The sequence below is a fragment of the Meles meles genome, chromosome 3 (assembly GCF_922984935.1).
Source record: "Meles meles chromosome 3, mMelMel3.1 paternal haplotype, whole genome shotgun sequence".
Taxonomy (NCBI): Eukaryota; Metazoa; Chordata; class Mammalia; order Carnivora; family Mustelidae; genus Meles; species Meles meles.
This window is the reverse complement of record NC_060068.1, coordinates 150,853,348-150,879,707: the sequence shown is the minus strand read 5'-3', so window position 1 is coordinate 150,879,707 and position 26,360 is coordinate 150,853,348. Positions and strand designations below refer to the sequence as shown.

Here is a 26,360-nt window from a genome sequence, read left to right as displayed (position 1 = left end):
ACAGCTGCCTTTCACTCTGCCCATTTTTTGCTATGATCTACAGTACAGGCTCCAATTATCCCCGCATGCTAATTACGTCCACAGGTTTGGTCCAATACTGACTTCCCCTCTGAGCTCCAGATCCACATCTCTATTTGTTTACCAGAAATCTCTCCCTGGAGGGGTGCTTGGGTGGCTCAGATGGTTAAGCATCTGCCTTCTGCTCAGATCCTGATCTCAGGGTCCTGGGATCCAGCATTGGCATCACATTGCGCTCCCTGCTCAGTGAGGAATTTACTTCTCCCTCTACAACCCCCCACCCTTGCCCATGGGCTCTCTCTCAAATTAAATAAATAAATAAATAAACATATAAATAAATAAATAAAAAGATCTCTCACCGGATGTTAACATATTCAGGAATAATCAAACCGAGCATGTTCAACTGAACCCATTCTCTTCCTACCTCCCACTGCTCCTCCCCGTCTCTTCCCACAGTCCGGGCTTCCTGAGGAAATCTTGGGAAGCACCTCTGCTGCAGCAGTCATATCCAATTCATCATCTCGCTAGGTTGGGTCCATCTGGATCTTTCAGATCTGTCCTTCTGTCCTGTGGCTTAAAACTCTGCTATTTCGGACCTAGATCACTGCAGGAGCCCTCTAACTGGACTCTGTCTCATCTCTTCTCCCCCTACTCTCTTCTTCTTTTCAAAGTAATGGATTCTTTTCAGTAAATCTTGTCCCCACAGTTTGGGAGGGGCTCAAGAAGTGCAAGAAGTGGTAAGACTCAGGGAATGAATGGCGAAATAAAATATTCTGCCCTTTTATCCTACTTCTGTTCTCTGTAAGTCATCTTTATGGAATTCCACATAAACAGTCCTAGGGGAAGGCACCATTTAGAACAGAATACTTTTCAAATGGGGCTCTGTAAGATATTATGAACCTCCCCCTCACAGGGCTGCTTTAGGGCGCTTCTTACCACACCTCAGTGAGGGGCAGCAAACCAGCCAAATGCCAGGATGCTATCCCTACGGCTCTTGGCAAAAGGAACAGCACCCAAACCAGCCTTGATACAGGTAATTTTGGTTTTTTGCTTTAACCAAGTTATTCAATCAAAACGATGCCCTCCTAACTCACACTGCAGAGAGTTATGTCATTCCAACATTCTAGGTTCATATCTGGGCCAGAAAAATGACTACAGACACCTGTCTGTGAGGCTGCTCTCAGATCTGAGTCATTTCCAGTTGTGCCATTAGCCAACATTTTCCATCTAAGAAGAAAATCAAGAGAAGCACGAACATGGCTGGTGTGTTCTGAAGTCCACCTTATAAAAGAGAGCTGAAAGCATGCAAGAACCACAGAACAAATTTCTTGGCTCACTGTCGGACTTTCACTGCAATTTGAACCCAAATGATTAAAACCCAATTTTGGCTGACTTTCCCAAAATGAATTCCAACAATTTGCACTTGTGATTTGGGAAAGCAAAGAAGAAAGGTAGGAATGATTAATATATTGTTAACTTTATATATATCATCCATCTTAGACATCTTAATCGTCCAAGTAAAAGGATGAATAAAACTTTTCTTTGGTTATACTGTCAAAGTTACCAAGGCCAGCAGTTCAAGTCTGTATATGGGTATTTCCAGAGTAGCATGCTAAGAATTCTACATTTAGAAACATTAAATTGATGAATTATCCTATTCAGTCTACTCATGGATTAAATTAATCCTATGACTACCAACACAACAGTTTTAGAGGGTAACAAAACAAAATTCTAGAAATGCTTATAAATTTTAAAAGTGGTGGCAGGCATTAGTAGGAATAAAAACGACACCGTACCTTTTCAGTAATGATGCGGTTGACACATTGCTTTCCAGTCAGTGGCAATGTACATTTCTCCATGATTTTATGTACATTTCCCTGTTTTAAAGAAGGAATATCAAAAAGAGTAGTGAGGGACCAATTCTCGTTTAGAAGGAGAATACCAAAAGGACAAACAGGAACCATCAGAGAAACTGTCTCTTAGGTACAAGCTGTTGGAAAATGTTTGCACTGTCCCACTTCTGCTTTCTTTCTGGAGACAGCTTCTGTCCCTAAAATAATTTAGGAAGAATACCACATGAAGAGCCAAAGTCATAAATGATTTAGTTGGGAAACACCTTGCCACAAATTGGACTTCTCAGGTCTCAGTCCTCATATCCCATAATGAAAAACTTCACTTCTAGTGCCCTGCTGATTTTTTCTCTTTCAGGGAATGGTGTCCTTGACAAACACGATCTATTATTCACCAAGGACAGGAAGCACACATAAAACACGAATGTCTAATACCCTTTTTAAAATTAATTTGGTTTGCTAGGAAAGTAAAACATATGTGAAAACAGCAGTGCCTAGCCTCTCTCCCTTACTTTTAGACCTGTTCTCAACAGGAATCCACTTTATGTTATTTTTGTTAGCATTTCGTATCTCTACACATTTCTCCTGTTACCTCTTCATTTTTAAATATTGTCTTTACCATGCTCTTTCTTTCTTTTTTTTTTTCTTTAAAATTTTTAAAATTTATTTGACAGAGAGAGACACCGTGAGAGAAGGAACATAAGCAGGAGGAGTGGGAGAGGGAGAAGCAGACTTCCCACCAAGTAGGGACCCCGAAGTGGGGCTCGATCCCAGGACGCTGGGATCATGACCTGAGCAGAAGGCAGCCGCCTAACCAACTGAGCCACCCAGGCACCCCCATGCTATTTATTTCTTGATTAATCCATTTTGGATGGTATCTACTAACTTCTTTTTTTTTTTTTAAGATTTTTTTTTATTTATTTGAAAGACAGAGATCACAAGTAGACAGAGAGGCAGGCAGGGGCGGGGGAAGCAGGCTCCCCGCTGAGCAGGGAGCCCGATGCGGGGCTAGATCCCAGGACCCTGAGATCATGACCTGAGCCCAAGGCAGAGGCTTTAACCCACTGAGCCACCCAGGCACCCTCTACTAACTTCTTATTAAGGCACCTGAAGACTTAACTCTCTTACAAAATCCCAACCTCCTCCATCATCTGCAGTTCTTCAGCAGATTTGTGTCACAATTCGTAGTTAACTCCGTGGTTAGAATGTACATGGTTCTGCCTAAATGACCATGTCAAACTGTTCACTCCGAGCAAGACAGTGTAGTCCACAATACCCATATTCACATGCCCATACAGCTATTTGCTTTTCCTGGTGTTTGTCTGAGCCTCAGTTTGCTCAATTGTAGAATGTGTGAGCTGGCTAAAATTCGTATTTTTTTTTCAAAGTTTCTTTTAGCTACTGTACCCTTTCTTCAAACATAAAATAAAAAGGGACTAAAAGTAGAAAGCAAGTAGAGGGAGGTACTGGCTTCCAGTTGCAGAATGAGTAAGTCGTGGCAATAAAAGACACAGCCTAAGGAGTATAGTCAATGATACAGTACTAGCGATGTAGCAGTGTCTCAGGACAGATGGCAGCTACACCTCTGGTGAGCACAGCATAATGTACAAACTTGCTGAGTCACTGTGTTATACACCTGAAACTAAGCTAACACTATGTGTCAACTATACTCGCAAAAAAAAAAAAGAAAAGAAAAGAAAAGAAAATAGTGGAAAGCAGGTTTTCCCGCCTTATCTCCCATCCTCCAACCCCCATCCCCACATCCCAGGTGTGGAGGTGGCCTCTGGGACATGTATGGAACACACTTGAAACAATAGCTCTGATGATCTATCTGACTACGATTATGATTAAGGTCCTTTCCAAGTATCAAGCAAAAGGAGCTTAAATTAGTATTTCCCTTGAGGCTGAAGGCTACCCTATCATATTCCAGATCTTCTATTAAAAAAAAAAAATAGCAAAATGCTTCTATTGCTTCTTTTTGGATCTGAAAACACCCCACATGATGTCATCATCTTTAGCCTTCTGACTGTTTTACTACTAAAATATGTACCTGCTACCTAGTTTATCTTCCTCTCAGGATTTCTGTTAGACCAAGTATATAGTCCTAGGCAAGGACTTTCACATAACTAAGATTAATTAAGAAGATTTTGCTCCTTCATAAACTGTCAACTCACCAATGCACCAGTAATTAAAAGGTTTTAGTGTACTTAACTCAGTGCATGGCATAAAAAGCATTCAGTATTTTTTTGAATAAATAAATGGGTAGGAAAATGGAAGATCTACTAGGAATCCCAGATGGATTTCAAAAAGACAAACTCTATTACTTTAATCAAAATGAGTGTGAAATACATATAAAATGAATAGACATTACACCTTTAATAACAAGTTATATGCTCTGGATCTTACTGTATAGGAACATTCATAATTGTAGAAATAAAAACCTCATTTTCACTTCATTTTTAATGCTCTATTTTCCCTTCCAGTTTCAAAGAAAGTCTGCACGTGTCAGAGAAACTTAATTAAAGAGCTGAAATTAATGATGAATATTCAAGCTTGTAAGTTGTCAGGTCTCCTTACATTTAATATAACTCAAACAAGGCATGTCACAGTGAATTGTGGGCCTGCCTGGGAACAAAGTGAACAATCTGGGGGCCTCTGAAGAACAGCTTTTGCAGGGATCTCATACCTCGTTCTCATTTGAGCAAGGTCTGCGTCTGGTGTGAAAGAAACGACTTGGATTTTCATGACCAACCAACTCCATTTTAGGAGGAATCAGGAATTTCAATTGACAGAATTAACTGTGTGCTCCCAGTAGAGAGACCTTTTATAGACTATCTGCTGTATAAACAGTGTAGTGTATGGTTCAGGGTGTGGACTAGAACCAAAGCACTCAGGGGTTCTAGAACCAAGTCTGGTTCTACTCCATGCTGGCTATGCAAAGTTCCTGGGCCTATGTTTCCCCCAAAAACTGATTCATCTCATGTTAAGTATCTGTCACTTAACAAGTGCTCAATAAATGTTAGCGACTATTATTTATACAAAACATATTTACATTTCTACCATCTACCAGGGAATTCTTTAGGAGCTCTTAGGTTCCAAAATGAAGTTAGACACGTAATTCTGCAGAAGATGGTCTAACCACAATTCTTAAAATCGCATATGGCTGACCTAGGAAACTGCCACCAAGTGCATTCTTGCAGGGAGAACAATGTTGCTAAAGGACTCCATTCACATTTAGCTCCAATACACAACACAGATCAAGGAAAAAGAGAAAACGAGAGACAAAAAGATGAAAGAATGTCACAGTTTCAATATTCAACAACAGGCTAGCTATGAAACCAAAACAGGACTAACTCCCACTTTAGTGCTCTGTTCTAACCATGCCAGGCTGAGCCTCACAATGTGGAATGGCAGCTGCATAGATTAATGATTCACAAAGGAGGAACAACTGCTGAGTTTTTAGCATTTAAAAATAAATCCTAAAAGAGAGATGCAGGATAATGCGGTAGCAAAGAACACTGTCTTAAGGGTCCAAAGACCCATTTATGTTTCTCTTGCATCTGCCGTTGAACGGTCATTTGGTCCCTTCAATTCTTTGTGCTGTGGTTTCCTCTACAATGGCCTCGTCTTCCTTACCTGATTCACTATAGGAATCACACAAAATGTTCCGAAAGTGCAGTAAACCAGGAGGAATGGATCCACACACAAGTATTTAGGGTCAGTGGGGTTGGTGCTTCCTTATCATTCTGCTTCTGTCTTTCTTCACGAAGAAATGCCAGAAAAGGCAGAGGAATGGATACAAAGTATAGCATTAAAATGCTTTGAGTAGCTCGTGATTTCACTACGCCCTTATATTTGCTAACTTTGTCATAGCCTTGACGAAGAGCTAAATCTCTTTCCTCCACCTGCTTCTCCAGTTTTTCTCTTTCTCCCCTTGGTCACTTACAGGCTTCATGGAAGCCCTGGGAAGTCACCGTTTTCTTTTTAAATGATTTAGCCTCTCCAGTACTTTCTTTCTATCACTTGCTTCATGGTGTTCTCTAATTCTTTAGATAATTGTGTGACATCCTGCACCTAAATTCTATAGCAACAAACAACTCTGGTTAAATGATAATAAATCCCCCTTGTTATCATGATGGTAAGCTTTATGTTATCGCAATGAACTTAATCCCAAACAACAAGCTCTCTTTTTCACCATACAATGATTTTTGCATTTGATAGCAGCATTTTATTCACCTGAGGCAATGGAGCGTGCATGGAGTAAGGTTTTGCTTTACATAAAACGCCATTTTATGCCCATCTTTTCTGTTAAGTGCTTTTTAAATGTGGCTGCAATGTATTTCTTCTTTCAGGAAACTTCCTCAGAAAAGCCCTAATGATCAAGTACAGAAAAGGCAAATTCTAGAAGTTGGTTGCTCCTTAAGGGACGGAGTCTTAAGGCCTGGTTCATGCTACCCGAACCACACTCCACCGCAGACTCCATCACCCCACATTCAAGACCCCTAGTCTTCAGGACATGGGGGGTGAATATTGTAATTCTGATTGAAGAAACTCCAACAGAGCTACAGCTGTAAAATACCACGTGACTGAGCATCTAAGGCCCACCGAAGGCTGCTGTCTAGTCCCAAGATATGTACTTGTACATTCCCAATATCTCTGAACCCACGAGGAGAAGCACAGCTAGCAGGTCTGTGACAGGGCTTACAAGACTTTGCGAAGAGACGTAAAGGTATGATAAAGGGAGAAGCAAAGACATCTCAAGACTGCAGTATGAAACATACAAATTTATAAGTCAAGAGAGGAGGTGAGTGAATTATGGTTACTCCCCCTCTTCTGCCTACTCAGTCCTAAAACTGCAAGGCCTGCATTAATGCACTGAAAAGAGGCACTACATAAACTGAACTCGACAAGAGGAATATTCAATACTTCGTCTGCTGGCACAGTGAAACCTAGGACAGATCTCTCTCTGGGTTTTTGCCGAAATATAAAAGAAGCCTGAATGTCACTGTCCCTTGTCCTTCCTTCTCCCCACTGGTCTCAATATTTAAATTAAGGGAAAAAGCATCCATAAACATACACACACAAACACACACTTCACAGGGAATGTGGTATTACAAAATCCATGGACTGTCAAATTGCTATGAAGATTGAAAAGAAAACACAGAAAAGAAACATGAGATTGGCTAACTAAAGAAAATCAGGATATACAGGGTAAAAGGACAAGATGCTATTATTCACACTGAATTTATACTCCTGGGTATTTTTGGCCTTTACACAGTACCTATTTGGCAGGGATTCCAATAATCCACAAAGGACTTTAGCAGAAAAACTCAGCTAGCTCTGAAGTAGAGAACCGTTGCTACTACAAATGGTTTTTATACGTGGATGTAATAACCATTTGTGGTTACAGGCATATTCTCAAGGGGAAGGCTAACCAAATGAGATGGTACATACAGCAAGGCATTTCCCTGAAAACAGTCTTCAGGGCTTTGAGATCTTAGAATAGAAGGCCATTTTTCTTACATATAACACAAAAATCTTTATCATAGCCTTTTATTTTCTCTCTAAAGACTGCATCCTATGATCTCTAGTCTAAGAATGGCACAGCCCAGGCATGAACAGGAATGACTTTCTCTTTCCATTCATGAATTGCTGTTGGACATCAGAAAGCTTCTCTGTGAGCTAGTTTTCCTTTTAAGAACTGTGGATGCTCAAAGCCTCAGAATTTAGAGTTATTAGCTTAATTAAATTTCTATAAGACATTTTAAAGAGCTTTATTGGTGGTTGGACTGTGTTCTGCTTTTTTTCTTTTCCATTATAAAATTTTTCTTGGCAGGCATTTCCATCATGAATGGAGAAATAAAAAGGGAAAACCATGTAAGGATTTCTATTTTTTAAAGGTAAATATTTTTTTCCTAAACAGATCCTAGCCACAAAATAGTCTCATTAACAAATTATAAAATATTGACAAGCTTCTTTGAATGAAAAAAAAAAAATTAAACCAGCTGAAACTGTGTTAATTATAAATTATTCCAACAAAGAAATACTTTATTTACCTTGGATACTTCTCAATGCTGCTGAAAATTAATCCAAGAATGTTTCTCAGGAAATAATTAAAAAAAAAAAATCTTTCACATTTCTTGGCCTTTGGTAAGACATTTGGTCCAAAATAAGTAGGACTAATAAACCTCACTTACTTTATATAATTCCTCTCCATATAATTCCTCTCCAACGTAAAACCACATTCAAGATTTCTATTTTGTTATCAGATATAGATTAGATGTAATCAAAACCTTATTCATAAAGACTTATCCCCAACATCCTAACAATATAATTATGATTCTTTTCATCCTTTCAGAATCCAGACCTCCTACTGTAAAATAAAATCTAAACCTCTTTTAGAAAGAGGGCTTTCATTTATGTTCTCTAAAATAGGTACCCAAGTTTTGCTTGTTTCCAATAAATGACAACCACGACTGAATTTCTCTGCTTTTGTGCTCTGAAAGTTATACCCTTGGGAAATATTTCCAGTACACAATACTGAGAACAAAGCACTTTCTTTTATATTGTTAGTGGTAATGGTACCTGCCAGACAAAAAAGGTTATTAGAAAAAAAATGGGGGCCCAAAGGCAGGATACATGGATTCTCAGCTTGTTTTTGCTCCTAATTCTGTACTTGACTTTTACAGGAATTTTCAACCTCTGCGGCACTGGGTTTGTTTTCCTTTGCAGGGGAAACAAGACCTTCCTCATAGAACTATTGTAATGATGAGATATGGAGGCAGGAGTTGTGAAACGGCTTTGAAAAAGTTAAAAGTGCTCTTACATGTTCAAAGTCTCAGTATTATTTGAAGAATTAATGAATTCAACACGTATTTATTGAGTCCTAATGTGCATTAGACATGATACTCTTCAGCTCTTATAATGGACAGAGCCTCTTCCTTCACAGAACTTACATTCTAGTGGAGAAGGCAGTGAAGGTCCATCAGAAGTGGTGGGGGGGGACTTCTGTTTTATGGAATAGTTCGGGGAAAGCTTCTCTGATACTTTGAGTAGAAACCTGAGTGAACTGAGGGAGCAGGCCAAGCAGGTATGAGAGGTACAGCATTCCAGGCCTCGAGAAGAACAGTTATTTTTGCAGGTAAATGTCTCACCAAAGCAAGGAGAGCCTTAGGGGAAATTTAAAAAGGGAAAGTGATCATTCTGAAACCTGAAGCTTCCAGAAAAGGGCAGATTTGGATGAAACTGGTGCAGAGTGTGCTCTGGTGAGGATGCGGCCTGTACGCTATAATGAACACAAGCTGGACCAAGCTGAATGAAGCTCCCGGCTCTCTCACACACCCGGACAAGTTTCTTAACCTGCCCACATCTCAGTCTTAAGAGGGGCACTGAGAAGCTAATGAGATTCAGTATGTGCAACGCCAAGCACAGGGTGCTGTGCCTCATAAGGACTCAAACTCTTACTACTTTCCTTCGTTTTCCTGCCAGTTTTAGAGGGCAGAAGAAGGACATATCAAGAAAAAAGGTAGCTAGACACCAAAAAAAAACTGCCTAGGAAGAAGAAAATAGTGAAAATATTTTGCTTTTGTAAAAAGCTTTAAGTAGGGATTTCTAATCAAAGGTTTGAAGAACCATTTCTTTTCCTGTTTCAGAAATTCTGGCTGAGATAAAAGAAAAGACTTTGGAAAATGAGAGCGGGGGGCGGGAGGAGAATTTGCTAAATACAAGTCTAATGTTTTGAAAATGAATGCACAAAAATAATCTAAAATGAGCTGGACTTCAATGCCTATGCATCAACATTGAAGTAACAAGAAAAAGGAAGTCAGAGAGTTTTCTCCAAATTAGACATCATGTTCCAGAAAAGATTTGGATTTGATTTGCATGGTTGGCATCCTTTTTGCCTTTGAAATGAAGTACTCTGGATGCTTTTGCAAGACATCTCTCAGAAGTCACCTGCATTGGTTTCATTTCTATTGTTCCGTATTTATGCTCTTCTGCTTCCTTTCCACTGTTTACAAAACAATTCATGATATTTTCATATTTATTACAGTTTTCACAACAAAACCATTTCATGGCACACATCACTCTGTAACAGAACTCCCTCTTGGGAAGCAAGACAGATGCGAATCTTCCAGCTCTATGCTCTCCCATGATGCTGCATCTCTAAATAAGAACAGGGCAACGGATGTCTGGGTGGCTCAGTTGGTCAAGCATCTGACCCTTGATTTCAGCTCAGATCATGATCTCAAGATTTTGAGATCAACCCCGTGTCAGGCTCCAGTGCTTGAGATTCTCTCAGCCCCTCTGCCCTCCCCGCTCATGTTCTCTCTCTCTGTCTCTCAGAAAAAGACAAGACAAAACAAAAACAAAAACAAAAAAACAAACAAACAAAAAAACAAAACACAGGGCAACTGAACTAACATTTCCATTAAAATTAGCAGGTCTCAAGGTGAGAACAGGTAGATTTTGTGTTAAAACTAAGAATTATAAAAAATTAGGGAGAATGAACAAAGCATAGACAATGAAGAGAGTACTACCCACTATGAATTCTGCAAATCATCAGAAACCCATGGATTCAAGTCAGAAAGGCTTAAAATTAAGCTCAGTTGATTCAAAAACACTGAGTTAGGAACAAGGAGCAAAGTTATACTGACAGCTCTGTAGTTAGAAGACTGGACTTTGGGGGCGCCTGGGTGGCTCAGTGGATTAAGCCGCTGCCTTCGGCTCAGGTCATGATCTCAGGGTTCTGGGATCGAGCCCCGCATCGGGCTCTCTGCTCTGCAGGGAGCCTGCTTCCTCCTCTCTCTCTGCCTGCCTGTCTGCCTACTTGTGATCTCTCTCTCTGTCAAATAAATAAATAAATAAATAAATCTTTAAAAAAAAAAAAAAAAAAGAAGACTGGACTTTGGAATCATGGACACCTAGTTCTAATCTCAGTTCCACTAGTTATACAACCTCATGCAAGTAACTTAACTTCTCTGAAGCTGTTTCGAAACCATAAAAAAAAAAAAAAAAAAACCACCTATATCAGGTTCATGGGCTTATACATGCAAATACACACAGAATGCTTAGTATACTGTCGATACTCAGTATCGTAAGCTCAATAAATGGTAGCCCTCATTATTGTAGCATGATGAACCATCATCATCATCACAACCATTACCTGACCACCACCAAATGTAAGCTCCATGAGGTCCATGACTTTTGTGTGGTTTGTCATTCCAAATAACATAAGTACTTAACACATAATCCGTACTCAATAAAAATTTAATGATTTACCAAAATAAAAGTATCTTACTTTTCCGAATAAGGACACTTGCTATCATCAAGTCCACTATTTTCACCCTTCCCAAAATGGCACTTCACAGTCTTGGTTAGAGTCCATATTATCCACTTGAAAATAACTGTTGTTGAAAGGCCATATTTTGTTGTGTTTTTCATTTTGCATGCAGAGAGCAACCACTATAATCATCTTTAAACCTGAATCGTAACATCTGCCCTGATATCTTTTCACTGAGTTTGAAGACGTTACAGCTTTTACTCTTATTGTGTATGCAAATAATTAAGGAATACCCCACTGTTTCTTCTGTTCAACATTAAAGAACCATTTAGCTGAATGAGAATAAGTAACTGTGTTTATTTGCAACCTTTCTCTCTAAAATATAAATGCTATCAATTTGGAAGAGACTGAGAAACCAACAAAAACCACGGATGCATGGCCGGACATACAGGATTTTGGCATACTGGGAATTTCCAAACGCAGCACACGTTACCTTTGCAGAATGTTCCATGGTGACCACCACTTTGGTCTTCGCACTGGACACTAGATCCATAGCCCCTCCCATTCCTTTCACCATCTTCCCCTGCAAAACAGAAATGGAAAAGAGGATGTAATTATTTTTCACTTCTTTTGGTATGTGGCAGAACAAAATTAACTGGCAAGAATAAGTCACTGGAATAATGAGTGAGAATAACTCACTGACTTTTATTGCTTAGTACTAGAACCTTTAGAATATTAATATTCTGTTATTCTATTATTCTATGATTGAAGGATAAGTTCAGGACGAATACTTTGATGTCATTTTTATTACATGTGGCTAACGTTATTTTGTTGATGATATATTAGCAATAAGACAATCAGTAGATAAGAAAAATCTTAAGGGGTGCCTGGGTGGCCCAGTCCTTAAGCATCTGCCTTCAGCTTGGGTCATGATCCCAGAGTCCCGGGATCAAGTCCCGCATCGGGCTCCCTGCTCAGCAGGAAGCCTACTTCTCCCTCGCCCACTCCCCCTGCTTGCGTTTCCTCTCTTGCTGTGTCTCTGTCAAATAATAAATAAAATCTTTAAAAAAAAAATCTTACGATAGCACTTACCCTCCCCAATGTCCATAGCCCCCTCCCCCTCTCCCAATCCCACCTCCCCCCAGCAACCCCCAGTTTGTTTTGTGAGATTAAGAGTCATTTATGGTTTGTCTCCCTCCCAATCCCATCTTGTTTCATTTATTCTTCTCCTATCCCCCTACCCCCCCATGTTGCTTCTCCATGTCGAGTGCTGTGAAGTGTGTAAACCTGGCGATTCACAGACCTGTACCCCTGGGGATAAAAATACATTATATGTTTATTAAAAAAAAAAAAATTGGAAGGGGAGGCGAACCATAAGAGACTATGGACTCTGAAAAACAACCTGAGGGTTTTGAAGGGTCAGGGGTGGGAGGTTGGGGGAACAGGTGGTGGGTAATGGGGAGGGCACGTTTTGCATGGAGCACTGGGTGTTGTGCAAAAAGAATGAATACTGTTACGCTGAAAAAATAAATAAAATGGAAAAAAAAATTGAAATAGCAAAAAAAAAAAAAAATCTTAAAGAAAAATCTTAAGAACCGTTTCAGAATTCTGGCACTTTATTACTACAATGATAGGAGACTGAAATTCACATACCCCTGACATCCACTTCCTTTTTTAAACACATAATCGCCACCACTGAGTCTTCAATTGCAAACACTTTCTAAAGCACTCTCTTGGATATCCTACAGACTAAAATGTCATTAGGTAGTAGGCTAAGGCACTAACGGTGTTTCTCTAGTAATCATTAATATGAAAAGGTGGGTCTGTCTTTCTAAAACTGAGCATTTATCTTGCTCTTAGAAAAATAAGCCAAACAAAACAAAAAGTATATTGCTGTTAAGCAAAAACAAAAAACAGAAGCAGAGTTCAGGGCCTTTCACCATCACCATTCTATTTTTGTTCACTTGCCCATCTCCTCATTCATTAAACATTTAGCAGCCACATTCTATGGGCCACTCTGAATAATTCCCACTGTCTGTTCTGTCTCCTGGTTCCAGAGTCTTGGAAGAAGCGTATTGCCAGAGACGATGAAATAAATTCTTACTCAAAGAGAAATATCTTCTAACATTGAAACCTCCTTAAAATTTTATTTATTTTTTTAATCCAAGTCCTCTTGATGATTTGACAGTAAACTCTCAGCTCCTTCTCCATACTTTCATAAGTGACAAGTAGATGAGGCAATGCACTCACACCTGGCTTTCAAACATAGGAGTCTCAAGTTCTCTGATTTCAGAAACATTTTAGAAGCCAATGCCAACACCGCACAAACATGAATTAGGTGTGCTTTATATAAAGGAAAGGAGCAAGTGGTCAGGACGTCTTCGTGGTCCATCTCCGCTAAATGAGATGGGCAGCGACCGGAAGTGGCTGTGGCATAGTGGCGGGAGAGGAGCAGGGAGCAGGACAGACATGGAAGGTACAAAGTAAATCTGTCTTCAGACACGTACATTTCAGTGAAGCAGAATATCTATGTAATTTTATGCTTCCATGAGCCATGCCTTCATCCTTAGCTGTGATTTTAATAAGCTAAGCATATTATTTTCATAGTATTTCTGTAGAGAAATATATATTCTCTACCTTTATGGGATGAAATGTAAGTAATTCCGAGATGGAAACCATCAATGTCTATCATAAACTCCAATACTAAGTAAGTTTGAGATTTTAGAGCATCCCAGGACATTAAAGCAAGTCTATTATAGAAATGAATTAACCTGTTGTGGTAAGAACATTCATCCAGTCTCAGCTTTCACAGTGTCCTTGGGAAGACTCTAAAGGGGTAAGTGCTAGCAGAATGAAGAAGCCAAAGAAAAGCAGAAACTAAGCTAGCATTTTAAAGATGCCTTGACTTAAAAAAAAAAAAAAAAAAATCCTTGAATTAGAATATACTGGAGGCAAATTTTTTTCACCTGTGGCACAACAATGATAGGTAAAAGCTTATGCCAACCTCTAACAAGAAGCTTGTCCAATTCAGATGAATCTGATTTATACATTTTAAATCACTGTCAATTGTTTAAGAAATATTTATAGAACATGTACTGAGTACAAAACACTGTACTGGCAGGAATATAAAAAGCTACAGAACATGGTAGAAGAACTGTCACTTTGTTTCTGCTAAAAAGAACATTCTTGCCCATATACATCAGCTCAGGAGCAGAATACCGGAGATCTGGCCCATGAAGCCGCTGAACAACACTGGCAAATTCTCTGAACTATCTCTGAATCTGTTATCTATAAACCAAGAGTAAGAATAGTAAGAATATCTGCCCTCTCCTAAAGCTGTAATGAGGAGTATGAGATAATGTATGGAAAATTGCAGAATAAATAAAATTTATAAATGCACTGACATATATCATCATCCAGTGTATTTGGTTTACTGAGTGTCTAGTATGAGCTTGTCACTGTACTGGGTGCTAGAGTTAGAGATGGCCACAGCAGGCCTCTTTTGCTTATAAAAGCAATATCATCATCAGGGGGAGGAAAAGCATCCATAAGTAATTAAGGAGATCTGGACCAATCTTCCTCCCTCAAAGACTTATTTATTTATTTGAGAGAGAGAGAGTAAGAGTGAGAAAAGGGGCAGAATCAGATTCCCTGCTGAGTGGGGAGCCTGACTCGGAGCTCAGTCTCCATGACCTGAGCCAAAAATCAGGAGTGCGATGCTTAATTCACTCAGCTACCCAGGCACCCCAAACTTCCTCCCTATGAAAGAAGCCTTGCCACAATTCCCTCATCCCCAAGAGCCTGGTGCTGAGTGCCTCCCCCCTCACACCCCGGCACCTTTGCTAATTAGTCTATGATTGTAACACAGTGAATTTTAACTTTTTTTTTTCGTCTTGTAAGTGCCTGCATGAGTGAGGAGCGAAAGGATTAAACGGACGTAGGCATGTTCAAGTCCTAGCTGGGCAGTGAGGCCACCAGGGCTGACTATGCCTGGGGAAACAGGAGGGGGAAAGAGGCGGCTGGGGAGGGCTGGAGAGTGGATCTCACAGAGGAGGTGCTTCCCCAGAGCAGGGCACCAGATGGCCCAAAGAACAGCAGCATCGCCCAAGATAAAGTATTTCTAGCAGGTTAACAGGAACACCTTCAAATATTTGGTTTTCCTGTTTTTTAAAGTAAGTTCATTGTATTGGAGAAAGAAAATAACCTCTTCCCTTCCACTTCAGTTCCCGGGTGATTTCTGAAACAGAATCAATTACTAAAGGAAAACAGTTCATTCTAGCTATCCCAGCAGAAAGAAACAGGGTTAGATGAGACTTAACTCTCCAATGGTGGGAAATTCATCACTGCCCTTCAACCCACCTTAGCAGCCACTCTTTTGGGGCTCAACGACTTGCATTTCCCAGTCTGCACTGCAGCTAGGGGTGACCCTGTGTGTGAGCTCTTGACAATGGAACAAGGAAGGGGATACCTGTGATTTCCAGGCCCCTTATGCTCTTTTGCCTTCTGCAACCTGGACATTGACATTCAAGGTGACCTCGGAGGATGGCTGAGCTTCCTCCGTCCTTCACGGTTTTTCAGGGTCTTTGAATCACTGTGTGCAATAGAGCCCACTTACTCAGAAACACACTGCACTGTTTGATATGAGTGAAATGCAAATGTATAGGGTGCTAAGCCATTGAAATTGGGAGTCCTATTCCTTATAGCAGCTAGTGTGACTAATATCATGATGTGATGCCCAAGTGAGTTCTATGGAAGGGACAGAACTGGATGTAGAATTAGAACTGTTATAGCTGTGCAAGAGAGGAAGGAGCAGGCCTCTCGGAGGGACACCATATCTACTGCTCCCTGACAGAGGGGAGGATGCCAGATACCAAAATTTACCTCTCTATCCACATGTCCAACACAATGCTTGCCAGTTTACAGAGACGAGAAACAGACCTCACAGCCATCTCTATCTCCCTCCCCAAAATCCAACAACCTATTTGACACACAAAACAAGACACTGATAAAACAGAGAAGTTACAAAGCTAAAAATACACCTTTACATAAATCACAAGAGTGAAAGTGATTCTCAGAGAAAAATAGGACTGTGATGCAGAAGAGATTCTGGGCATGACTGAAGCACTGGGCCAGGGTGACACGAAGCGTGCCTTTCTTTCAAATCTCATCAGCAAACATACATTTCTTGAATGGTGCAACTTTAGCTCTGAAATGTATTTTGGCTAGCATAATGGAGAGATGATTGCTAGATACCTATTTCATGGCCAACTCGTCTTTTTGCCGTTAAAAACAGACTCCAATATCAAGTATGCAAAGAACACAGCAATAAGATGAACTAGAAATGCTGTATGCTCTATTATGTCACACTTACAAATGTTACTAAAAAGATACTGACGGAAGCATTATCCTAAACTCACGAATATTTTTTATTCAAGGTCAATTATAAACTAGATAGCAAAATAGGATCTTTTATTAAGAATAAAAGATGAATATAGTTATCTACTTTTTTCTAGAAAGTAGATTTAAACTGAAGTCAATATTTTAAATATATTTTACTTATTACTTTGATTCTATTTCCTAACAGGAGAATTTGAAAGAAAGTAGAAGAAATTATGTTAATAACATGACATTAAAAAAAAAAAAACCTCAATGCACCCAAGTACAAATATTTAATTTCATTCCCAAAAACAGTAATTCAAGCTCAAAACATCACCTTTGGTGATGCTTTAAGGCTTTTACAGAAAGGCAAAATGAATATATTTGAACAGGTCTGTGAAATCTTGTTTAAGATACAATATAAAACATACTAAAAATGATTGTTGCCATCACCTTTATCATTCATATATAGGTAGAAATGGCTTATTTGCAGATTTGTTACCTATATTCTGGTCTTAAGTGAGAAACAATTACAATATACAGAAACAATTCTTTTTGGTCATAGAATTTTTTTTATTAACATATAATGTATTATTTGCCCCATGGGTACAGGTCTGTGAATCATCAGGCTTACACACTTCCCAGCACTCACCATAGCACATACCATCCCAATGTCCATAACCCAACCACCCTCTCCCTAACCCCCTCCTCCCGGCAACCCTCAGTTTGTTTTGTGAGATTAAGAGTCTCTTATGGTTTGTCTCCCTCCCGAACCCATCTTGTTTCATTTTTTCCTTCCCTACCCCTCAAACCCCCCATTTTGCCTCTCAAATTCCTCATATCAGGGAGATCATATAATTATCTTTCTCTAATTGACTTATTTCGCTTAGCATAATACCCTCCAGTTCCATCCACGTCATTGCAAATGGCAAGATTTCATTTCTTTTGATGGCTGATGTGATATCTATTTATCTATCTAGAGATATCTCTCTCTCTCTCTCTCTCTCTCTCTATATATATATATATACTCTTCTTTTTTTTTTTTTTTTAAAGATTTTATTTATTTATTTGACAGACAGAGATCACAAGTAGGTGGAGAGGCAGGCAGAGAGAGGAAGGGAAGCAGGCTCCCTGCTGAGCAGAGAGCCCGATGTGGGGCTCGATCCCAGGACCCTGGGATCATGACCTGAGCCGAAGGCAGCGGCTTAATCCACTGAGCCACCCAGGCGCCCCTATATATACTCTTCTTTAACCATTCATCTGTTGATGGACATCTAGTTTCTTTCCATAGTTTGGCTATTGTGGACATTGCTGCTATAAACATTCGGGTGCACGTGCCCCTTTAGATCACTACATTTGTATCTTTATGGTAAATACCCAGTAGTGCAATTGCTGGGTCGTAGGGTAGCTCTGTTTTCAAATTTTTGAGGAACATCCATGCTGTTTTCTGGAGTGGCTGCACCCGCTTGCATTACCACCAACAGTGTAGGAGGGTTCCCCTTTCTTCACATCCTTGCCAGCATCTGTCATTTCCTGACTTGTTAAAAATTTGTGGCCTTTTTTTTTTTTTTTTTAAAGATTTTATCTTTAAGTAATCTCTACATCCAGCATGGAGCTTGAACTCACAACCCTGTGATCAAGAGTCACATACTTTACTGACCAGGCCAGCCAGGTATCCCTACAGAAATAATTTTTTAAGCATTTTAAATTAATGTTATGTGACTTACTGGAAAATGTTAACTGACTGGAAGAAAAAGGGAAAGATAGCTGTGGAGTGATTTAATAATAAAACTAGGTTTTGTGGCTCAATACTAAACATCGGAAAGTTCAGTACCCACCTCAATCCAAATGTAAGCCTCTTTATATCTATCTCATTTCCCCATTATGAAATACTCTGTGAAAGAAAGGGCCTCTAAACACTCTCCTAGCTAAAGACTAGGAGTGAGGAAGATAAGAAATATAATATCAATATTTGTTTAAATGTAAAAGAGAGGTTAGAATTCCTTTTTAGAGAAAATAAAAGATTTACAATTTGCCTTAGTTTTGCCAAGTTATAACAAAGTTGCAGTAGTAATATTTCTCTTTGTTGCATTGTATCTTGTATTCAAAACCAAGAAAAATGTGATTTTCCTTTCAAAGATTAATTGTATTTCCCAGGACAGGTGGACTGATCACGTTAAAACAGCTAATATAGAGCTAGAAATATAATTGCAGTCTTTATTACCAGGTAAGTTAACAAAATCGTTTGTAACAAATCTCAGTTATCAAAAAAAGAAAAGCACGTAAAAAAGCAGCACTTCTACACTCAAAACTTCATTTAGTAAACTTTCTTATTCCTGTTCTCTAGGGGACTTTGTTACATCAACTATTCCCCTGGCTCCAGTTTCTCTATCCTCCCCACTCTGTAGCTCCTGCCTGCTGATTCCTCCTGTGCTAAAATATCCTTTCTGCCTTGACCATGCTTTTGAAGTGAGAACTACTCTCTCAGGTCTCTAACATTTAACTACCTGATTCAGTAGACATCGCGTGGGTTTACTTTACTATATTCCTGTACCTCTCTACTATATTTTATGTTTATTTATTTATTTTTTTTTAACCAACTCCTTGAGATACTCCCCTGGTCTTCCTATTTCAAGGCTTTCCAGCTCCTTCCCAGCATCCCTTTTCCCACCCCAACTTTGTGTGTTGGCCAACTTAAAAGTTCGGTCCTTGACCTTCTGCTCTTATCTCTACTTTTTCTCCGACAGTGACTTCATCTGCTCTCCTGATATAAACTGTTCCTGTCTCCAATGACACCTAAAGCCACATTTTCAGCTCAGATCCTTCCTCCAAGTCTCAGACTTCAATATCCAAAAGTTTCCCAGTCTTCAGGTAGCACAATCTATAAGCTAATTCCCAAAATCTTTTCCCCTTATTCCTGGGCACAGTTAAGACATTTTCCAGCCTTCCTGAGGTTAGGATTGGTCATGTGAATACGGTCTAGCCAACACAGAGTGTGTGAGTGTGACATATAATAAATCCAGGGTTAGACCACAAAGCCTTCCAAGCACTATGGTTCCATGTTCTTCCCTTTTCTGCCAACTACATGTTTAAAATGGTGGAGCCATGGATAGAAGGAATCTGAATCCCCAAATCAGTGCACACAGAGCTGCCTGCCAATCAGGGATACTCCTTTGGGTTCTGTGTGAGAAACCAAAACTTCTTTATGTTAATTTTGACATGCCTCTGCTCAGTATAGTCCAAATTAAATAAAGTATCTTTTACCAAGTCAAATATCATCTACTTACTAACTCCCTATCTCAGCTGGTAGCCAACCATCCACATCAAGATCCAAATCGGAGACTTTCTTCTCTTAACTCTCCTTCACGATCTATGTGCAATCAGCCATTCAATCACAAAGAACTCCAATTCTTCTAGTATTTCTTGATTTTTTCCCACTGAAGATCCTTGTGATTTCTCCCGAGTGCTGTAACAACATCCCTAGTAGTCAGCCTACGTCCAGCCTTGTCTCTTTCAAACCTTTCCGACAGCCATGCAAATAATCTCTCTAAAATGAATATTTTATGTTATTCCTCTAATTAAAACCTTTCAGTAGTTCCCTAGTGTGCCAGGGCAGAGTCTAAACACCTCAGTTGGAATATGAGGCCTGGGACAACCTTGCCTCAACCCTCGCAAAACAGATCCCATTTCTGTGTCGGGAACAGTGAGCTGCTTGCACACAGCATATGGCTTCACACTATGCCCTGAGCGCCCATTCTCATTCTAGTAAGTATACTCCAGCTCTCTTTATGTATCACATCTCAACTACTTCTTCCAGGAAGTTTCACAGGCCTCTGCCCCACCCCATCAACAAGATTTGATTAGGGACCTCTCTTGGATGCTCCCACAGCATCCTTGCTTATCCCTATTGTAGAATCTGCCAAATGACCTGCATGAACATCAGGACTGATGTTCCACTAACAGGTAGTGGTCAGGCCATACAGGCAGTTATAACTGAAATTCTTCCTTATGAGTGGCACCCTAACCCCTCCCTTCCCAACTCCACCACCATCTAGCTACTGAAAATACAACAGTGGGCCTCCAAGACCCTATCCAGCTATGACTACCCTCTGTTCTGACTGATCACATTTATTCGGACTAAATCAGTGCTTATACACTAAAGAACTCAATTAGCTTCACACAGAAAAAGTGAGTTCTGTTTCTAGCAATTAACTACCCTGATTCTCTCATTTTGAAAAGTATAAATACCACTCAATAGTGTCTACAGAGTTCACTTATGAAACCTCATCATTCCAAGTAAAGAAAAAAACTGCAACACACATAAAATTGATTGTGAATCATTAACTCCACCTTTGTACAGGAGATCAGTAAGCATTTATTAGGTGAATAGTTAGAAGTATGAAACTTTCACATTTTCTTTTCCTAAGTTATAATCAATGGGTGACTAGGTCTCTTTTGGTTATAAATGAGGCCCTTTGGATAGGTTAACTTCTTTGTACAAGATCAGACAGACTCACATTCTGTTCTATTTTACCGAATTAATAAAATGGACAGGAGAAAAACTCTGTTATTCTTAGCTCTGTTTCAAAGCTCTAATTTCAGTTTTCATACAGTCAATTCATAATTCTGCCAAGATGAAAACAGACATCAAAGAACCTGGTCAAGAGACTTCACCTTGTTTTATCAAACCTCCTACAGAAGACATCGATGGAAAGAGCTTGAGTAAGTGCTCCAGGATACATATAAGGGGATTTGTTTTTATTTAAAATGATTAAGGATTATTACATATAAATAAATAATATTTAATTGAATTTATTAAATACAACTAAGTACTGGAGTTTCTGGTCTTGTAAATTATCCAGAGACAGAATAAGCATAATACTTAAAATCCAAGGGTAAGTTATCTTCTACATTAACAACCTCTTCCTTCCGTTGGATCACAGACAGAAATGTATTGGAATCACAGGAAATTGCCACCTATGACCATGTGTGACCTACAAACACAGGAATTTCATATGGTCCATTCAAACTCATGTTCTAACAATGGGAAAACAGATTCCATTTACTATCACACAAAAATATCACATATTATATTTAGGAGTTCCCTAGATAATCGCAATGTGTCATGTAAAAATACAAATGAAAAGGTAACAATCATTTTTATTTGTCTGCATGCATAAATGATAAAATATATCAGTTTCTTCAACAACTCATTCACATGGAATACAAAATTATTACTACTTCTTTTCGGAACTAGAAAATAGTTGTTTTCAGAAATTTTATTTTCTGATTCCTAAAATGGGACATGGGTTGGCTGGGATGAAGAGAGAGGTCTGAGAACAAGAATCACAGGCTGAAACACAGTTGCTCCATCACCTTCTCCCTTTGTCTACAAGCTGTAAGGCACACAGTACCAGAGTTACTGCAATTATGCCGCCATCTCTGATAGCTGGACAGAATTCCCAGAGAGAGACACAGGGACCAAAGGAACAGTATTAAGGAATACATGGAAATCATTACCAGCATTTTTAATCCACAGTAGAAAAGATTTTAAAAATAATGTAAAAGATCATTTAAAAGTTAAAAACAAGACAAAAAAATGCTTCTAAGAAATTGTGAGAGTATGCTGTGTATATTAAGTGTGGGTGCCCTATTAAGCAAGTGTATGAGACTGCTTTGACTCCACACTTAATAAGTACTCTGTTTCTTCCCGAGATGTCCTCCAGAGTCACTTGATGACCCAGTTTAATGACTGCCCCATACCTCCTGGAAATTAATAGCTATAAACCTTCATGTCAAACTGATAACACTTCAGTCATTACTGAAGAGTCTTTTTTTCCCTCCTGTACCAAGTTCCGATCTGTAACATGTTGACCTGATGGCTCTGACATCTGAAGAAAACTCCCACCTCTGGTATAGGAAAGCACACCCTACCTTCAGGACTAGGAAAACCATGGGCAACTTCATTCCATAGAGATTCAGATCCTGGGGTCAGTATGTGGCCTGACCCCAAGAGGGAGAAGCACACCGTCTTTCTGAGAATAACCCACCCTGAGAACAAAGAGAAAGCTAGAGAGCCATGTCACCGTGTGTGTGTTGAGGGGGTGGGGAGCCCTAACATCACAGTTCCTTTGAGGACTCTGGAACTGAAAGTACATAAGAGCCAAAATGGCTCCTCCTAAAACTGGGGAGAATAAGGTGGAAACCAAGAACTTTTTCAAACACTAAAATAGGTTGAGAAAATTACTTCAGGGAATTTGCCATAAATTTAATATTTTTGGAAGGGATATTAAGGGAGCATTAATCACTACCTTCTGATCTTTTCAAGAGCCAGCTCTTGGGTGACCAAAGAGAGAGAGAGAGAGAGAGAGAGAGAGAAAGGAGAGAGAGATGATGCTGGGGAAAAAAAATGAAAAGTGAAGTGTCTTTAAAGATTTATTTATTTAGGGGTGCCTGGGTGGCTCAGTAGGTTAAGCCTCTGCCTTCGGCTCAGATCATGACCTCAGGGTCCTGGGATCGAGCCCCATATCGGGCTCTCTGCTCGGCAGGGAGTCTACTTCCCCACTCTCTCTCTGCCTGCCTCTGCCTACTTGTGATCTCTGTCAAATAAATAAATAAAATCTTAAAAAAAAAAAGATTTATTTATTTTAAGAGAGCGACAGAGGGAGAAAGATAGTTCAGAGGGGAGGGGCAGTGGGAGACAGAGAACCTCAAGCAGGCTCCATACCCAGCACAGAGCCCAACATGGGGCTTGATCCCACAACTTTGAAATCATGACCTGAGCCAAAATCAAAAGTTGGACACTTAACCAACTGAGCCACCCAGGTACCCCAAGTGAAGTGTCTTTAAAGACAAGTAACAAGAAAAAAAAAATAAACTTTTTGGTGGAAGATCTTGGTAATGTAGAAATTAAAATACTGAGAACAGAATAAAAAAGTAAAAATATTCTTTTAAAGTAAAATACAAAGAAAGATTAAAAGAGTAGGAATAGGGGCGCCTGGGTGGCTCAGTGGGTTAAAGCCTCTGCCTTCGGCTCAGGTCATGATCCCAGAGTCCTGGGATCGAGCCCCACATCGGGCTTTCTGCTCTGCAGGGAGCCTGCTTCCTCCTCTCTCTCTGCCTGCCTCTCTGCTTAGTTGTGATTTCTCTCTGTCAAATAAATAAAATATTAAAAAAAAAAAAAAAGAGTAGGAATATAGAGAAACAAATACACTTTAACTCATTTCCTAATACACTAGGGTTTTAAACCCCTAAATTTCATAAGTTTCTGATCTTGATGTTCTGATACTGTATCTCTAACTTTTATACTACTAGAAATGGGTATCACATACATGACAAAATAGTATTAAAAGCCAATGTGTGAGTAAAAAAACCTGATTATTTCAAAAAAATCTAAAAAAAAAAATGGGGTGCTTGGGTGGCTCAGTGGGTGAAGCCTCTGCCTTCGGCTCAGGTCATGATCCCAGGGTCCTGATCCCTGCCCAGCCGGGAGCCAGCTGTCCCCCCACCCCGCCTACCTCTCTGCCTACTTGTAATCTCTGTCAAGTAAATAAATAAAAAATCGTAAAAAAAACAAAACAAAACAAACTTGATGACTTCAGATACATGCTATATGGAGCCTAAGTTGAAGGGTATTTTACATCTAGTACATCCTCTGGTGAGTAGCCACAGTTACAGTAAGAAAAGAAGAATTTTCTTGCTTTTATTGTTAACAACACCTGGTGGGCAGACATGACTTCATTCACATTCACCTAGAACTCATGCATGACAATTCTCAGAGCTGGGGTGTACTTGCTAGAAATTATTTTTATTCCCAAGAATGCTGTGTTTAGGTCCAGTATTTCAAAGGAAACAGTCTCTTGATAATCACTCTGACACAAGGCTGTCCAGGAAAGAGTTATTTTTTTTTCCTCTAACCTCAGGAAAGTTCTTTATTGTTCAAAGCTGTGTGACTGTGGGTTAGTACAAGCGTATTTTATATTACTGTACTTTGCACATATTGTATTTTTTACATATTGAAGGTACATGTCAACCCTGCATCGAACAAGTCTACTGGAGCCATTTTTCCAACAGTTTGCTCAGCTCATGTCTGTGTTATATTTTGGTAATTCTGGTGACAAACTTTTTTGTTCTTGTTATGGTGATCTGTAATCTTTGACTTTACTACTGTTTTGGGGTGCCATGAGTCATACCCACATAAGATAACGACCTTAATTAATGTTGTGGGTGTTCTGACTGTGCCGCCAACTGGCTACTCTGTCATCTCTCTCCCTCTTTTCAGGTCTCTCTATTCCCTGACACACAACAATATTGAAATAAAGACAATTGATAATTCCACAATGGCCTCTAAGTGATCAAGTGAAAGACGTGATCACGTGAAAGAAAGCTTTCTAAATCAAAAGCTAGAAACGATTAAGCTTAGTGAGCAAAGTACACTGAAAGCTGAGACAGGCCCAAAGCTAGGCCTCTTGTGCCAGTCTGCCAAGCTGTGAACTCAAAGGAAAAGTTCATGAAGGAAGTTAAAAGTGCTAGTCCAGTGAACGTACAAATCACAGAAAGTAAAACACCTTACTGCTGATGTGGAGAAAGTCTGAGTGGTCTGGATAAAAGATCAAACCAGCCACAACAATCCTCTTCAGCTAAAGCCTAATCCAGAACAAGGCCCTATCTCTATTCAATTCTATGAAGGCTGGGAGAGATGATGAACTTGCAGGAGAAAAGTCTGACGCTAACAGAGGCTGGTTCATGAGGTTTAAGGGAAGAAGCCATTTTTATGATGTAAAGTGCAAGGGGAAGCACCAAGTGCTGATGCAGAAGGTGCATCAACCCAGAACTAGCTGCAGAAAAATAATGGAGATGACTATACTGAACAGGTTTTCAATGTATATGAAACAGCCTTCTGTTGAAAGATGCCATCTAGGACTCTCATAGCTAGAGAGAAGAAGTCAATGAGAGGCTTGACAGCTTCACAGGAGAGACAGACTCTCTTAGGGGCTAACATTGCTGCTGAACTTATTTAATTTTTTAAAATTATGCTGTGTTAGTCACCATAAAGTACATCATTAGTTTTTGGTGTAGTGTTCCATGATTCATTGTTTGTGTATGATACTCAGTGCTCCATGCAATATGTGCCCTCCTTAATTGGGCTAAGCCTTCCCCCCACACCCTCCCCTCTAAAACCCTCCGTTTGTTTCTCAGGGTCCATAGTCTCTCATGGTTTGTCTCCCCTTCTGATTTTCCTCCCTTGATTTTTCCCTTCCTTCTCCTAATGTCCTCCAAGCTATTCCTATTTACCATTCCAAAAAGCTAGGGCCCTTAAGAATTATGCTAAATCTACTCTGTGCTCTATAAATGGACACAGCCTAGATGATAGCCCCTCTGTTCACAGTATGGTTTACTAAATATTTTAAGCCTACTGTTGAGACCTACAACACACACACACACACACACACACACACAGAGGTTCCTTTCAAAATACTACTGCTCATTGACAATGTACCTGGTCACCCAGGAATTCTGATGAAAATGTATAACAAGACTGGGGGACATTCTACAGGACATCTGACCAATATTTCTCAAAATTGTCAAAGTCATGAAAAACAAGGAAAGACAGAAACTGCCACAGGGAAGTCTTTTTCTCAGAAGAAATGGTCTTCTCCCAGAGAAGACTAGGGAGATATGACAATTAAATGTAATGTGGTATCCTGATTTGGATCTTGGAAAAGAAAGAGAACATTAATGGAAAAACTGATATTAATAGTAACATACCTGAAAGACTTTTACACCGAAAATTGTAAAACATTGATGAAACAAATTAAGATACCAAAAAATGGAAA

At 39.6% G+C, this 26,360-nt stretch overlaps 1 protein-coding gene across 1 annotated transcript in view; it reads right to left on the bottom strand.

Annotated features, from left to right (window-relative positions):
* OXCT1 (3-oxoacid CoA-transferase 1) overlaps positions 1-26,360 on the bottom strand; it is a 132,618-nt gene that overhangs the window by 7,981 nt on the left and 98,277 nt on the right. Inside the window, exons 14-15 of the mRNA XM_046000874.1 lie at positions 11,642-11,731; positions 1,815-1,895 (exon numbers count right to left, since the gene is read on the bottom strand). Coding sequence (XP_045856830.1) covers positions 1,815-1,895; positions 11,642-11,731 — 171 coding nt within the window. The remainder of the gene's footprint in view (positions 1-1,814; positions 1,896-11,641; positions 11,732-26,360) is intronic.